Genomic DNA, 15,626 nt, shown 5'->3' on the forward strand with positions numbered 1-15,626 from the left:
GCTGGACCAAGTCCGCCAGACAATCCGCCTGTGTGTGGGCTCCGGTGGACTTTTTGTTCCCAATAGTGGACTTAGAAAGAAGTCTTGACTCAAAATTGTCCACCAGACTCGGCAGTCCGGTGGACAATCTGCCCGTCTGTGTGCTAGTCCGCCGGACATTTGAAATTAACGGACTTGCCCACACACGGGGAAAAGTCAGTTCATTTTGAACGTGGCTCCAGGTAGACGGAACTAGCAAATGAAGTCAATGTCGCCGCCTCCATCGGCGAGATTGACACTTCGTGAGCCCCGTCACCTGGTATGGATTTAAAGGGGAACCCCTATACCAAAAAAACGGCGTGGGGTCCCCCCAAAGTCCCTTATCCGAGCACGCAGCCCGGCCGGTCAGGAAAGGGGGTAGGGACGAGTGAGCCCCCCTCCTGAGCCGTACCAGGGGTGCGGCCCCCCACCTCAAAGCACCTTGTCCCCATGTTGATGAGGACAAGGGCCTCTTCCCGACAACCCTGGCCGTTGGTTGTTGGGGTCTGCAGGCGGGGGGCTTATCAGAATCAGGGGGCCCCCAGATTCCGGCCCCCCACCCTATGTGAATGAGTATGGGCTACGATGTACCCCTACCCATTCACCTGGGGAAAAATGTGTGCATAAAAAAAACACAACACAGGTTTTTAAAGTACTTTATTAGACAGCTCCGCCAGGCTCTTCCACTATCTTCTGCTTTTTTGATAGCTCTTTTACTAGCGGAGGAGCCCGGCTTTCTTCTTCGTCGTCGCCACCATCCGGGGGTCTTCTTTTCCGACTTCGGGGGTCTTCTTCCAACTTCAGGATCTTGTGCTGCTCTTCGGTTCTTCTTGCCAGGCCTCCGCTATCTTCTTCCAGCTCTTTAACTAGCGTTGGCCCGGTCTTGTCGCTGTCACCGCCGTCATCGCCACCTTCTTCGCCTTCTTCTTCTGCTTCTTCTCCTTCTTCTACTTCTTCTTCTCCCTTCCAATGTTGACACGATGCTCTCTCCGGCCGTAATGGCAGGGACAGGTTGTGCAGCGATTTATATGGGTATAAGGGGGGGGTCACCGGGTGATGTCACATGGTGACCCGCCCCGTATGATGTCACAGTCCCGGATGATGCATATAAGTCGCCTCACAACGCGTCCCTGCCATTAAGGCTGGAGAGAGCATCGTGTCAACATCGGAAGGAAAAAGAAGAGGAGAAGAAGTAGAAGAGAAGAAGAAGGCGGCGGCAACAGCGACAAGAGCCGGGCCAGCACTAGCTAAAGAGCTGGAAGAAGAAAGTGGAGGCCCGGCAAGAAGAACCGAAGAGCAGGACAAGACCCCCGAAGTCGGAAGAAGACCCCCGGACGGCCGCGACAACAAAGGAGAAAGCCGAGCTCCTCCGCTAGTAAAAGAGCTAGCAAAAGAGCTGTCTAATAAAGTATTTTAAAAACCTGTGTTGTGTTTTTTTTTATGTACACTTTTTTCCCCAGGTGAATGGGTATGGGTACATCGTACCCCATACACATTCACATAGGGTGGGGGGCCAGAATCTGGAGGCCCCCTTATTAAAGGGGGCTCCCGGATTCTGATAACCCCCCCACCCGCAGACCCCGACAACCAATGGCCAGGGTTGTTGGGAAGAGGCCCTTGTCCTCATCAACATGGGGACAAGATGCTTTTGGGTGGGGGGCCGCAGGGGGGGCGCCCTTCCCCAAAGCACCCCCTCATGTTGAGGGCATGTGGCCTGGTTCAGCTCGGTGGGGGGGGGGGGCGCTCGCTCATCCCCACCCTCTTTCCTGACTGGCCGGGCTGCATGCTCAGATAAGGGTCTACTATGGACTTTGGGGGGACCCCCACGCTCTTTTTTCGGCGTAGGACTTCCCCCTTTAAATCCAGGTGACGAGGCTCGCGAGGTGTCAATCTCACCGATGGAGGCGGCAACATTGACTTCCTTCACTAGTTCCGTCTGCCTGGAGCCACGTTCAAAATGAACGGACTTTACTACGTGTGTGGGCAAGTCCGTTCATTTCAAAAGTCCGGCGGAACCCAACCATAGTCTGGTGGCTTGACGTGTGTGGGCAGGTCCGATCATTCGGAAAGTCCGGCGGACCTCCGCCGGACTAAGTCCGCCGGATAGTCTGATCGTGTGTATGCAGCATGAGGAGTTCTCATAGGAGGGAGGGCAATCTTGTTCTCATATGTTTCTTGCCCAGCATTGCTTGAAGTCCCAAAATGAGTTCTGTACTCCAAAACATGCTGCTGCATGGAAAGAGGAATATTTTAAGTATAATGTACCGTTTCTTTCCTGGAGTTTCTGTCTTCTTCTCCTTCTATCTCCTAACCTCTCCCTCCATGTGATATCATGCTGTTCCAGGTTACCAGCCACCACTTTCCAACATCTCAGATCTGGAAAGATCTAGGCATCCTCATGTCTCCAAACCATCACCTCCACAAAGAAACACCCACAAACATGTTGATTATTTATTTATAGACTGTAATAATGTGTTGTATGTTACAAAAGTATATATAACCGTTAATGTCATACCTGTGTTTTTTATATAGAAAGTTCTCCCAGTTCTTCCAACACAGAGCAACCTCAGGTAAGTAACATTTGTAGAGAGTTGACCCTGCTTTGCTTTTATTTCAGGCAACAGAAAAGGTAGATTTGCCTTGTTGATTATAAGAGATGAGATTGATTCCTTCAAAGCAGTATTTCAACACCTTATAGTGGGTTGGCGTCACATCTTAACCACTTGCCGATCAGCCACCGCAGTTTTACTGCGGCAGGTTGGCTTGGCTGGGCAAATCGACGTTACCTTACGTCGCTTTTCCTTTTGACCACTAAGGGCGCAATGCTCGTGACACCGGGCACCCGCGATCGCTCACGACACACAGATCCCAGTTCTTTCAGGGCAGTAGAGACAGATCATGTGAACACCAATCTATCTCTCCTACTAGACAGTCCCATCCCCCCTACAGTTAGAACACACACATAGGTAACACATTTAACCCCTCGATCACCCCCTAATGTTAACCCCTTCCCTGCCAGTGACATTTATACAGTAATCAGTGAATTTTTATAGCACTGATTGCTCTATAAATGTCAATGGTCCCAAAAATGTGTCAAAAGTGTCCAATTTATCCACCGCAATATCACAGTCCTGATAAAAATCACAGATCACGGCCATTACTAGTAAAAAAATAAATATATAATAAAAATGCCATAGATCTATCCCCTATTTTGTAGATACTATAACTTTTGCACAAACCAATCAATATACACTTATTTTTTTACCAAAAATATATAGAAGAATACGTATCGGCCTAAACTGAGGAAAAAATGTGTTTTTTTAAAAAAAAATTGGGGGATATTTTTTGGCCATTGGAGCATTGTCATCTATGAAATTTAGTGAGGAGATGAGAGATCGAAGTCGTAGGTATAAGAAAAAAGTCGTGGTAGGGATATTGAATATATTTTGCAGCTCTGAGAATGGATGGAGCCCTGATGTGGACATTAACTGTCCTAGGTTGGTAAGTCCATTCTGTATCCAGGATTTGAGGGGCAAGTCTGGTGATATAAGTTCCAATGCTTGGATGGGGAGTTTAGAAAGGATAGATCTGGGTATTCCTGTGGCTTGTTGTGTGGAGGCTGTCCACACCCGTAGAGCCGCCATTACAGATTGCAGAAAGTGATGTTGCGGTTTCAAATTGAGTAGGGCAGCCATCAGGGTATGTTTCAGGTTTGCTTTAAGAGCCTCGGATACAATTTTGGATCCATGTCTTGTTAGAGGTGGATGACCACCATTCTCTTAATTGATCCAGTACCACTGCCTTGTAGTAAGCCTGGATGTTGGGGGCTCCCATCCCTCCACTTTGTACTGGGGATAAAAGAATGTTCTTCTTGAGTCTGGGTTTTTTTCTGTTGCCAGATAAATGTATTGAGTATCCCTTGTAATTGTGTTATCTGGTTGGGTAGCAAGGGTGGAGGGATTGTACGAAACATATACAAAATATGGGGAAGCAGATACATTTTTACCTGAGCTATTCTACCGGCCCAGGAGACAGTGAAATTAGCATAGTTCACTTTGGCTATGTGCATAAGCTTTCCTTGGAGCACGGCATAGTTCACTTTTATCAATGATTTACTCGGGAAGGTAAGGTGAATCCCTAAATACAGGAGTGAAAAGCTCTTGGACCATGTGAAGGGTGTTTCTTTCGTTATCATCTGTGCGGTTTGATGATCTATCCCTAAGTTTAGCATTGTGAATTTACCATGGTTTATTTTGTAGAGAGAGATTGAACGGAATAGTTCTAGGGTTTTTTGAAGACTTGACAGGGAGAATTTGGGGTTTGTTAAAGTGATGATAACATCATCCGCGTACAGGCCTATTTTGTGTTCAACATCCCCTATTTTGACGCCCAATATTGTTGACGTGGACCTGATGGATTGTGCAAGTGGTTCCATTACCATGGAAAAAATCAAGGGTGAAAGTGGGCACCCTTGCCTTGTGTCATTAGTGATTTTGAACAGTTTGGATGTTATCACTGATGTCCAGACTCAAGCACTTTGGGAGGAGTATAGATTTAGTATAGCCGTAAGAATGTTCCCTGACAGTCCAAACTTGCACAGTACTTTTTTTTATGTATTTCCAGTGTACCCTATCAAACGCCTTCTCTGCATCTAAAGATAGGAAGAGAGAAGGCGTTTGGTTGTGTTTCACCCATTGGATTAAGTCAATGAGACGTCTAGTTCCGTCTGAGGCTTGTTTGCTGGGTACAAAGCTGACTTGGTCAGGAGACTTTAACACAGCTTGGCCACATACAGAGGCCCAACATGCAGGGAGCACCATCAGGTGTTCTAGGGACATACATTTCAAATCTAATTTGACTACCTATTATACTTTTGTGAGGCACTGTAGTGGTATGGATGAGCATGGATGATAACTGATGTGGTATGGATGAGCATGGATGAGGCATAAAAGAGCCATGGATGGATGGATGGGGATGAATGAGCCATGGAATCGGGATGGATGAGCCATGTATGGAGATGGATGGGCATGGATGAGCCATGGATGGATGAGCTGTGGATGATGGATGAGCCATGGATAAGAATGGATGAGCCGTGGATGGATGACCCATGGATGGGGATGGATGAGTATGGATTATGATGGATGAGCCATGGGTGGGGATGGATGAGCCATGGATGAGAATGAATGAGCCATGTATGAGGATAGATGAGCCACGGATGAGAATGAATGAGCCATGGATGGGAATGGATGAGCCATGGATGGATGAGCCGTGGATGGGGATAGATGAGCCATGAATGAGGATAGATGAGCCCAGGGTGGGGATAGATGAGCCACGGATGAGAATGAATGAGCCATGGATGGGAATGGATGAGCCGTGGATGGATGAGCCATGGATAGGGATGGATGAGCGTGGACAGTGATGGAAGAGCCGTGGGTGGGGATGTATGAGCCGTGGGTGGGAATGAATGAGCCGAGGATGAGGATGGGTGAGCCATGGAAGGATGATCTGTGAATGGGGGTGGATGAGCCGTGGATGGATGAGCCGTGAATTGGGATGGATGAGCCGTAGATGGGTGTGGATGAGCCATGGTTGGGGATGGATGAGCTGTGGATGGATGAGCCATGGATGGGGATGGATAAGCATTAATCAGGATGGGTGAGCGCAGGAATGGGCACAGATAAGCGCTGTGGGCACTACAGATCCAGCCCACAGCACTACTGCAAACGATCTCTCCCCTTTCCTCTTCCACTGCACCGCTCAGTACAGAGAGGGGAAGAGCTGAAGCGGGCATGCACCGGGTTGTTGATGGTGGTCACGGATATTCCCAGGTGCACGCCCTGGGATTCTGGGAGAAGGATATAGTACGCCCTCCTAGAGTTATCCGACCACGCTGCAGCCATTTTTTGGCTATGGCCCAGTCGGCAAGCGGTTAATAATGCAATATATATAGAATATCACCAGCACTCCAAAAATTAGTTTTACTTATAAGATAAAGCTCACAACAGGACTATTGCAATGAGGTATTAACCGCTCTGGAAGATTTACCCCCCTTCCTGAGATAAAAATGGGAAAAAAATCAAATTTCTTCATACATTTAGACCAATGTATATTCTGCTACATATTTTTGGTAAACAAAAAAACCCAATAAGTGTATATTGATTGGTTTGCACAAAATTATAGGGTCTACAAACTGTGGGATAGATTTACAGAATTTTTATTCTTTACTAGTAATGGTGCCAATCAGCGACTTATAGGGGGACTGCAATATTGGACACTAATGCCGCGTACACATGACCGGACTTTTGAACAGACTAGGTTCGACGGTCTTCCAGACGGACTTTCGGCGGAGGTCCGACTGACTTTCTGAATGAGCGGACTTGGCCACACATGAGCGGACTAAGTCCGTTCGAAAGTCCGTTCATTTTGAACGTGATGACATAAACGGGACTAAGCAAGGAAGTTCAATAGCCAGTAGCCAATAGCTGCCCTTGCGTCGTATTTGGTCCGTCAGACCAGCACACAGATGAACGGTTTTCCCAATTTTTAGTCTGTCGGACTTGAGTCTGTCGGATAGATTTGAAAGATGTTTTATTTCTAGGTCCTTCTGACTTTTGGGAAAAAAAAGTCCGCTGGAGCCCACACACAATTGAATTGTCCTACGGATTCCGGTTCACCGGACCAAGTCTGCCGGAAAGTCTGGTCGCATGTACGCGGCATTACTGACACTTTTGACACTTTTTTTAGGGACCAGCGACACCAATACAGTTATCAGTTCTAAAAAAATGCACTGTCACTGCACTATTGACACTGGAAAGGGGTTAACATCAGGGGTGATCAAAGGGTTAAATGTGTTCCTAGGGAGTGCTTACTAACTGTGGGGGAGGTCCTTTTACTGTGAGAAGGCAGAGATCTGGGTTACTGCTTAGCAAGAAACACAGGATTTCTACATCCCCCTTCTCACAGAATGGTCATCTGTCTTGTGTACATCGGCAGACCGCAGTTCTGTCTTTCTCGGAAATGATCGGCGGGTCCCAGTGGACCTAAGGACTGCCGGATCCGCTGATTGGCCCCCTGCTCTGTTCAATCACAGTGGGAGCGGGTCACCGGTGCTGCGCAGGGAAGCCAACTTGCCATTGTATATGTATTGTATTTGGTCGGCAACCTGTTAATTGAAGTCTACATGTTCATTATAAGCCAAGGTGTGATTTCTATAACCACAATGAACCAACAAATGTTTGTAAAATTATACAGTTATAATTTAAATAAATAATTTAAGTTATAATTTCAGTTATACAATTAACAGTGCCCAATCTATTTGAAAAAAATGATGGAAGTGGATATATTACATTCTAGGCAACATTCAAGCAGTAGTAAACTGCTGGCAATTTTTTTGTTAACCTTTAAAGGGGTTGTAAAGGTTCGTTTTTTATTTTCTAAATAGGTTCCTTTAAGCTAGTGCATTGTTGGTTCACTTACCTTTTCCTTCGATTTCCCTTCTAAATGTTTTTTTTCTTTGTCTGAATTTCTCACTTCCTGTTTCTCCTCAGTAAACTTCACACCATCATCCGAGCGGTGTTTAGTCAGCCAGAACAGCTTACTGAGGAGGAACAGGAAGTGAGAAATTCAGACAAAGTAAACAAAGAAAAAATAATAATTTAGAAGGGAAATCGAAGGAAAAGGTAAGTAAACCAACAATGCACTAGCTTAAACGAACCTATTTAGAAAATAAAAAATGCAACTTTATAACCCCTTTAAGACAACGTTATAATGTGATAAAATGCATCACATACTAGCACATAAGTTACCTTAGAACAAAGCCCTTCCAACGCTGAGCTGTCACCGCTGACAGGGCTTCCCTATTTACCCGGTCTTCTTTCGCAGACTCTGGCTGTTTGAGTGGCCGAAGCTGTGATGAAGTCACTCCCGCACGTGCGCGTGGGAGCTGCTGTTTACGGCACAGGACTCTGAATGAATGGCCTGGGTGGCGATATCACAGTAATTATCTCCTAAACGGCACACGTTTAGGAGGTATATGCATCACCTATAGGTAAGCCTTATTGTAAGCCTACACAGGGCCATCTTTAATATTGATTGGACCCTGGGCAAAACTTTTCTTGCCCCCCCCCCCCCCCCCCCCCATGCAGATTCGCTCTCCACTTGCTCTGAGACATACAATAAATAGCAGCTAGACACAAAATCAGTTTACTGAATCAGATAATGCAGCTATTTCCATGGTTGCCAGAGGTTACAGTGTAGCATTACCACTCACTGACTGGTTGCTAGAGGTTCCAGCACACTGATTAGTTGCTAGAGGTTACAGCACATGATTTCTGCTTGTTGATTGGTTGCTAGAGATTACTGTGAATATGACCTGAGAGGGCCATCGCTATTTACATATGAATGCCGGTAATTTACATGTAAACACAGGGTCTGCAGGTGAGTCATATGTACACAACAATAGAGCAGAGCTGGGCAGCATTAGTAGCAGCACTTCACACTGAGATATTGGGACACAGCACAGGACTAAAACCTCAAGAGACGAGGGAATTTAAACCAGGATAGTTGGCAAGTATAAGGCAGCTGCTTTGGGCCCCACAACAATGACAGGGCCCAGGGCAGCTGCCCCTTTTGCCTTGCCTTAAAAAATGGCCCTGGGCCTACAGGCAGTCCCCGCGTTACGAACAGGTTAGGGACTGCCTGTTTGTTCTTAAGTCGCTTTTATTCATAATTCGGACGCACATGCGCAGAACGGCATTTTCCGTTGTTTTTCCGTTGTTTTCCGCTCTTTACCAATTTTGTTTTCCAATGTTTTTCGCTGTTTTCCGATGTGCCCGCCGGCGACGCCTGAGATTCGTAAGGAGGAGTTGTTCTCAAGTCGGAGGTTCGTAACTTGGGAATTCCCTGTACTTATAAGTAAATTTCATGTATGGGAGCTTAGTCCCATTTTAAGTTCATTGAATGGTAGGAAGATGCGATTATGTTCATTTATATTTATGCTCACATGCTCAGTAATGAATATTTATGTACAAAGAAAGACTTCCTCCAAGATAATACAATTACTTTTCCTTTTTGTTTTTTATTTTGTCTTATGAACCGATTGGGATATCTCAGAGGGACGTTGTTGGGATCTTCTCCAGATCTTCTAGTGATGATTACTCCTGGCTGGTGGAACTCCTGAAATCAAACTATTTCAGAGAGACAGTTCAAGAAGTTAGACCTTGTTACATCTTCAACAATGGATTCCAACAGTTCGTGAATGATTTGTCTCAGTGCACAATCGGGATTCTGTATCACACCAAGAACAGAGGAAGAATCAACATCACCGACGTCCATGACTCCCTGTATGATGAAGAGTTGGAGAATCTCAATAAAATACTTGGTATAGAACACAGAACACACCAAAAGTGAACTCTTTGTTAGCTAGGAACCAATAGGAAAATGTTTGCAATGAAAGCTGGTTGAATGCGGTCAGAATGAGTAACCAGACGCTCCTCCTTGGGAGTGCACCGCTCCAAAGTGATCACCTCTCCTAAGAACAGCTGTCTCTGCAATCAGGCAGGGTGCTGGTTAGGGTTAGGAAAGGCTTCCATGAATGATAACTGCCTTATGTAAGAAAAAGCCATGATTTATGGCCTTATATATATATATATATGTTTAATTATGTGGTCGTATACTCATTACATATTGTGTGTCTGTATGTTGGACTGTTGGATGTTAGTAGCTTCTGGTAAAGGAGGAGCAGTGTCTTGTAGAAAAATAGAACGCTGGATAGCCGCACTCCAAAAAAGTTCACCTTTATTAAAAAAATGAATATCAAAGCATCACAGGGCAATACCGACTAACTGTACACCCTGACGCGTTTCACACCAGATATCGTGCTTAGTCAAAGGTATGACTAAGCACGATATCTGGTGTGAAACGTGTCAGTAGCTGTGCAGTTAGTCTGTATTGCCCTGTGATGCTTCGAAGTCCGTTTTTAATAAAGGTGAACTGAGTACTGAGTGCGGCTATCCAGCGTTCTATTTTGCTACAAGACACTCCTCCTTCTTTGCCAAAAGCTACTAACATCCAACAGTCCAACATACAGACACACGATATGTAATGAGTATACGACTGCATAATTAAATATATTTATATAAGGCTAAAAATCATGGCTTTTTCTTACATAAGACCGTTATCATTCATGGAGGCCTTTCCTGACTTATAACTGGTTCAAGTATAGGGTGCTTAAAGAGGGATTTCACTGTAAAAAAAAAAAATATTAAAAGCCAGCAGCTACAAATACTGCAGCCGCTGACTTTTAATAAATAGACACTCACCTGTCCCGGGGTCCAGCGATGTCGTCAGCCGAGGCCAACCGATTGCTCGGCTCTCGGCTGCTGCTGCCGCCATTCTAGGTGAGGGAATCAGGAAGTGAAGTGTTGCGGCTTCACTTCCCGGTTCTCTACTGCGCATGTGCGGGTCGCGCAGCGCACTAGGAATGGTCTGCGCTGTCTCTGGGACCCGTGTGTGTCACAGCAGACAGCACGCCGGGACAGGAAGAGGCATAGACTCCCATGGGAGTCTATGCCTGGAAGTGGGTGCAAATACCTGTCTAAAAGGCAAATACTTGTCTAAGTTGGCACCTTTTGAAAGGTGCCAACTGTGACACCGGAGGGGGGAGGGTTCCTTTAGAGTGGAACCCTGCTTTAAGAGACCCCTTTCACCAAACTAAAAAAATTTAGTAAAATGCACAGAAAAATCAAGGTTTGTAAATGCTTATTTGCAGTGTTTTTTTCCTTTACCTGAACAATTTTTAATTTTTATCATGCTTCTGAACTTGATAGCATATTTTACTTGTGAGTCCTCTAGCACAGCCTCTCCCTATTACCATGTCATAGCTCACACCTCTTCAACTTGCCTTAAAATTTTATTTTAGGTTTAGAAAATGTTAAGTTAACCTTTGTAACCTTTGTAAGTTTACCTTCCGGTAAAAAAAGGCATGTATTTTTTTTTTTGCTAGGAGCCTGGAAAGCATTGCGCATATGATCAATGCATCACGGGTGCCATGCAGGGCTCTAGTAGACTGTCTGCCTGTACCTGATAAGGGAAGGCCCCCAGATAGCAAGCAATTGTGCTGCAGGTTTGAAAATGACTTGCTAAGCTCTTGCTAGACCTGCCAGGCTTCACAAGTTTCTTATATTGTGCAATAGTCATCCCACCACAAGGGGTCCCTGTAGCTGAATTTTCATGCTGTAGACTTGCAGGGCTCTTGTTGTAAAATGTAGGCTCACCACTGCAACTTTGCTCTTGCTAGAGACGGCACGCAAAATTTAAAAACGTGTCAACTAGAATATGTGCTTTAAGTGCTCAAGTGTACAACTTGCCAGTGAAAATTTGCAGAAAGTTAACAGACTTGCCATTCAACACCGCCACAAATGTATTAGTTGTCCTTGCCATCTGGGCAGTTATACACTGACAGGAAGAGATAGTGAACTACCCCAATCGCTCTATAGTGCCACGGTAGTTCACTGAGAACTACAAGCTAACAGCTACAAAGGCTACATTTATTTTTGTTTGTTGACTTAGGGCCGGTTCACACAGGGGGCGACACGAGGCGACACGACTTGCCGTGCCGCGACCTGACAAGTCGCCCCAGTTCTGTACAATAGAACCGTTCTAAGAGGAGCGACTTGAGTCGCTCTGACTCAGAAAAAAGGTTCCTGTACTACTTTTGGGCGACCTCGGGGGGACTTGCATTGACTTCTATACAGAAGTCATTTGCAAGTCGCCGCTGAGGTCGCGGCAGGTCCCGGCGAGGCAAGTCGTGTCGATTCGCATCGCCCCCTGTGTGAACCGAGCCTTACTCTTGAAACGTTTTGAAACTACTTTTATATGTGGTTTTAGTTATGTTTGTTTTTTGTTTTTTTTTTATTTTTTTGTTTCTTTGTAATAGGCTTACTACGGGTTAATTCATTTCTTCTACTATGAACAGGGAATAAATGCTATTTGATTGCTATCTTTATAAAACATACTGATAACAATTGCATTATATGTTACCGATATGTGATAATTAATTTAGTGGTTCCCTTTTCAGTCTTGACTTGTTTTATATATATATATATATATATATATATATATATATATATATATATATATATATATATGTGCTTTTTTTTCTCAGAGAATATGTGCAGGAACTCAACCATGTCCGCCACACACACATACCTGCCAAATGTCATGCAAGTAGGAGCATCAACAACTGGTCACCAGGGAAAAAATGGAGACCACAGAGAGTGCAGCCTACCACGCACCCTCTCCTGCCCATGAACCCTGGGTACTTATTCTGTATCTCCCTTGTCCCTGACCTATGGGAGCTACTGGGAGATAAGCTATCACTTGTAAATGCAGAAGCTGGACATCAGTGTTACCAAGTGATAGTGGTGGGCAGGAAGCAGAAGACTTGAGCCAGAGGTGGTGGAACTGATATATATACAGGGCTTTTTTTCAGGGGGAACTTGGTGGAACTCAGTTCCACTACCTCTGGCTCAAACCCTTTGGTGCCTGCTCACCACAATCATTTGTAAACACAGAAATCTGGTTTCTGTGTTTACAAGTGACAGCTCTGCGCTCTGTATGTAATGCAATCCTGGTATTTAATGCCTCTTTCAGACCCTTCTACTGTTTGATCTGACCATAACTGCTATCTGATGCGATTTGAAGGGTCTGTGGGGGGAGGGGGGGGGGTTGTGGGTGGTTATGGTTGAGTTCCAGCACCTATTTTTTGAGAAAAAAAAGCCCTGTATATGTATGTATGTATGTGTGTGTCTGTGTGTATGTGTATATATATATATATATATATATATATATATATATATATATATATATATATATATATATACACACACACACAGAATGTCTCACAAAAGTGAGTACACCCCTCACATTTTTGTAAATATATTCTTCCTGCTCTGTGATGTCATCATGGAGGAGGGGAAGAGGACTCCAGTGGTGATCTGTGAAGCTCTGGTGACCTCCATGCCTAAGAGGGTTAAGGCAGTGCTGGAAAATAATGGCGGCCACACAAAATATTGACACTTTGGGCCCAATTTGGATATTTTCACTTAGGGGTGTACTGACTTTTGTTGCCAGCAGTTTAGACATTAATGGCTGTGTGTTGAGGTAGTTTGAGAGGACAGAAAATGTACACTGTTATACAAGCTGTACACTCACTACTTTACATTGTAGCAAAGTGTGATTTCTTCAGTGTTGTCACATGAAAAGATAGAAGAAAATATTTACAAAAATGTGAGGGGTGTACTCACTTTTGTGAGATGATACTGTGTATATATATATCTATATATATAGATATATATATATATTTTATTTTATAAAAAAAATTCAATATGTAGAGATACATTTTTTACAAGATATTCAATTTCATAAAATATGCATTGATCATTAATTCATGTTTATTATTTTTTTAGGCCTTATCGTAAATAAAGAAATAAAATAGATGCAAAACTGCTATGCAGTCCCTATGCTATGCAGTCCCTAAGATAATTGTCACTAAATTAAAAGTTTGCATTCAAATTATACATCTTACATAAAGAGAGGGATATTGAAAGAACATGATCACTGACAGCCATTTCAAACTATACAGGTAATAAAACGGAAAGTTAAAATGTAGCTATATTGACTGATCACCTCCTCTGTGTTCCCAGGAATAGACAATGTTCTTGTGGTGATTGATGATGTGGAGGACAGCAGTGATCAGGAGAAAAGTCGAATCCTGGAGAATCAGCCCAGTATTGGAGAGTGGGCCAGTGACCTCCTCCTCATATCACAAACAGATAAAGCTGATAAAAGTAAACTTGAAAGAAAACTGAAGAGTATAAAGCGATTTTGTAATCCGTCAGGTAATTATTCTTTGATCTCTGTCCATTGGTGATAAAAATGGGGTAATTCACAATGCTGGTTGGTTTAACAGAGACATTGCTAGGGTCCCTAAAGACCCGGAGACACCCCTGGACACAAAGCCTGAAGTGTTGCAGTTCTTAACAAATAACATGAAGGAAAATATTATAGAGTGGTAGTGGTTATAGTGAGGGAAAAACAAATTCAGCAGAAAACTAAAATAAATATGGCTTTTATCAATTAGACTCCCATGGTCAGCAGTATATCTGAAGGGGATGGTTCTCTGTCTACCATAAAAGCTTGGGAGAAGCATGTTGAATATCACAGTGCAGTAAGTTTATTAAAACGTCAATTCAAATAAGTATATACCAATGTGCACTTACATTTACAGGTGCTGTAAGTCAGCATCAAGATGTAAAGCCAAACAAGTGCCCTTGCTGTCTTTCCAGGTTGCGAAGTGCATTCCAAAGCACGGCAGAAACAGCAAAAATTGAAAGTACGTTGATAAGGGCAGACGCACATCCTCAATACATTTTGTAAACAACACGTCATCAAGTCATACATGTACAAAGAGAGCCTCATAATTAGGGATGGGCGAACGGTTCAGCCCAGGCGTGAGTTTGGGCCGAACATTGGCTGTTTGCGCGTTCGACGAACACCCAAATTATCAGGGCATTCAACCGTTTGTTTGGCCTGCTGAATAGCCACAATGCACTGTGCCGCAGCAGAGGGCATTGTAATCCCTGCTTGGCTGAAGCAAAGAAAGCTTTGCCCAATCAGGGCACAGAGCCCTGTCAGAGCCCTGATTGGATGCTGTCATAATGACTGTATCCAATCATGGCTCATTGCTCTTAGTTCCGCACTACACTATAAAAGTATTCTTTCAATAACGGCCATTTGTAGTGTTATATTGGCATGGTGAGAGCTAGAACAGGGCTCTGTTTGGTGCTACTAGAGTTAGTGTGCAATACTGATTCTATTGTCAGTGCAGAATATCATTTTAGTGTGAATCCAGTGACAGTTCAGTCAGTGTGAGAGTGTAGTGACCGTTTAACAGTATAATTCAGTGTGTTACTGCAAGTTTAATGCCATATATTTCAGTGCATTACCTGGCATTTAATGCAGTATATTTCCGTGCATTACTGTAAGTTTAACGCTGTATATTTCAGTGCAGTACGTGCTATTTAATGCAGTATAATTTTGTGCATTAGAGTAAGTTCAACAGTGTATATTTTAGTGCATTATATGCTGTTTAACCCAGTATATTTCTGTGTGTTAGTGCACGATTGACGCAGTATATTTCAGTGCGTTATGTGGCATTTAACGTAGTATATTTCAGTGCATTACTGCAAGATTAACGCAGCATATTTTTGTCAGCTAGTGCACGTTTAACACAGTATATTTCAGTCTGTTACTGCAAGTTTAACACCATATATTTCAGTGCATTACTGCAAGTTTAACGCCATATATTTAATTGTGTTATGTGGCATTTAATTCAGTATAATTCTGTGCGTTAGTAAAAATTTAATGTAGTATACTTTGGTGCATAACTGCAAGTTTAACAGAGTATATTCCAATGCGGTAAGTGCTGTTTAACGCAGTATATTTCTGTGCATTGGTGCAGGTTTATTGCAGTATATTTCAGTGCATTACGTGCCGTTTAACATAGTAAACATAGTATATTTCAATGCATTATTGAAAGTTTAATGCAG

At 43.8% G+C, this 15,626-nt stretch overlaps 1 protein-coding gene across 6 annotated transcripts in view; it reads left to right on the forward strand.

Moving 5' to 3' along the window:
• Positions 1–15,626, forward strand: part of LOC143923394 (uncharacterized) — a 372,703-nt gene that overhangs the window by 8,918 nt on the left and 348,159 nt on the right. For 5 of the 6 annotated variants that reach the window (XM_077447046.1, XM_077447047.1, XM_077447050.1 and 2 more), the window contains exons 3-5: positions 2,551–2,588; positions 9,130–9,397; positions 13,722–13,916. In XM_077447046.1, the coding sequence (XP_077303172.1) occupies positions 2,551–2,588; positions 9,130–9,397; positions 13,722–13,916 (501 nt within the window). The remainder of the gene's footprint in view (positions 1–2,550; positions 2,589–9,129; positions 9,398–13,721; positions 13,917–15,626) is intronic. The other variant, XM_077447049.1, reaches the window with a different exon arrangement.

The sequence above is a fragment of the Lithobates pipiens genome, unplaced genomic scaffold (assembly GCF_037356315.1).
Source record: "Lithobates pipiens isolate NorthernLeopardFrog02 unplaced genomic scaffold, aLitPip1_a1.2 Scaffold_22, whole genome shotgun sequence".
Taxonomy (NCBI): Eukaryota; Metazoa; Chordata; class Amphibia; order Anura; family Ranidae; genus Lithobates; species Lithobates pipiens.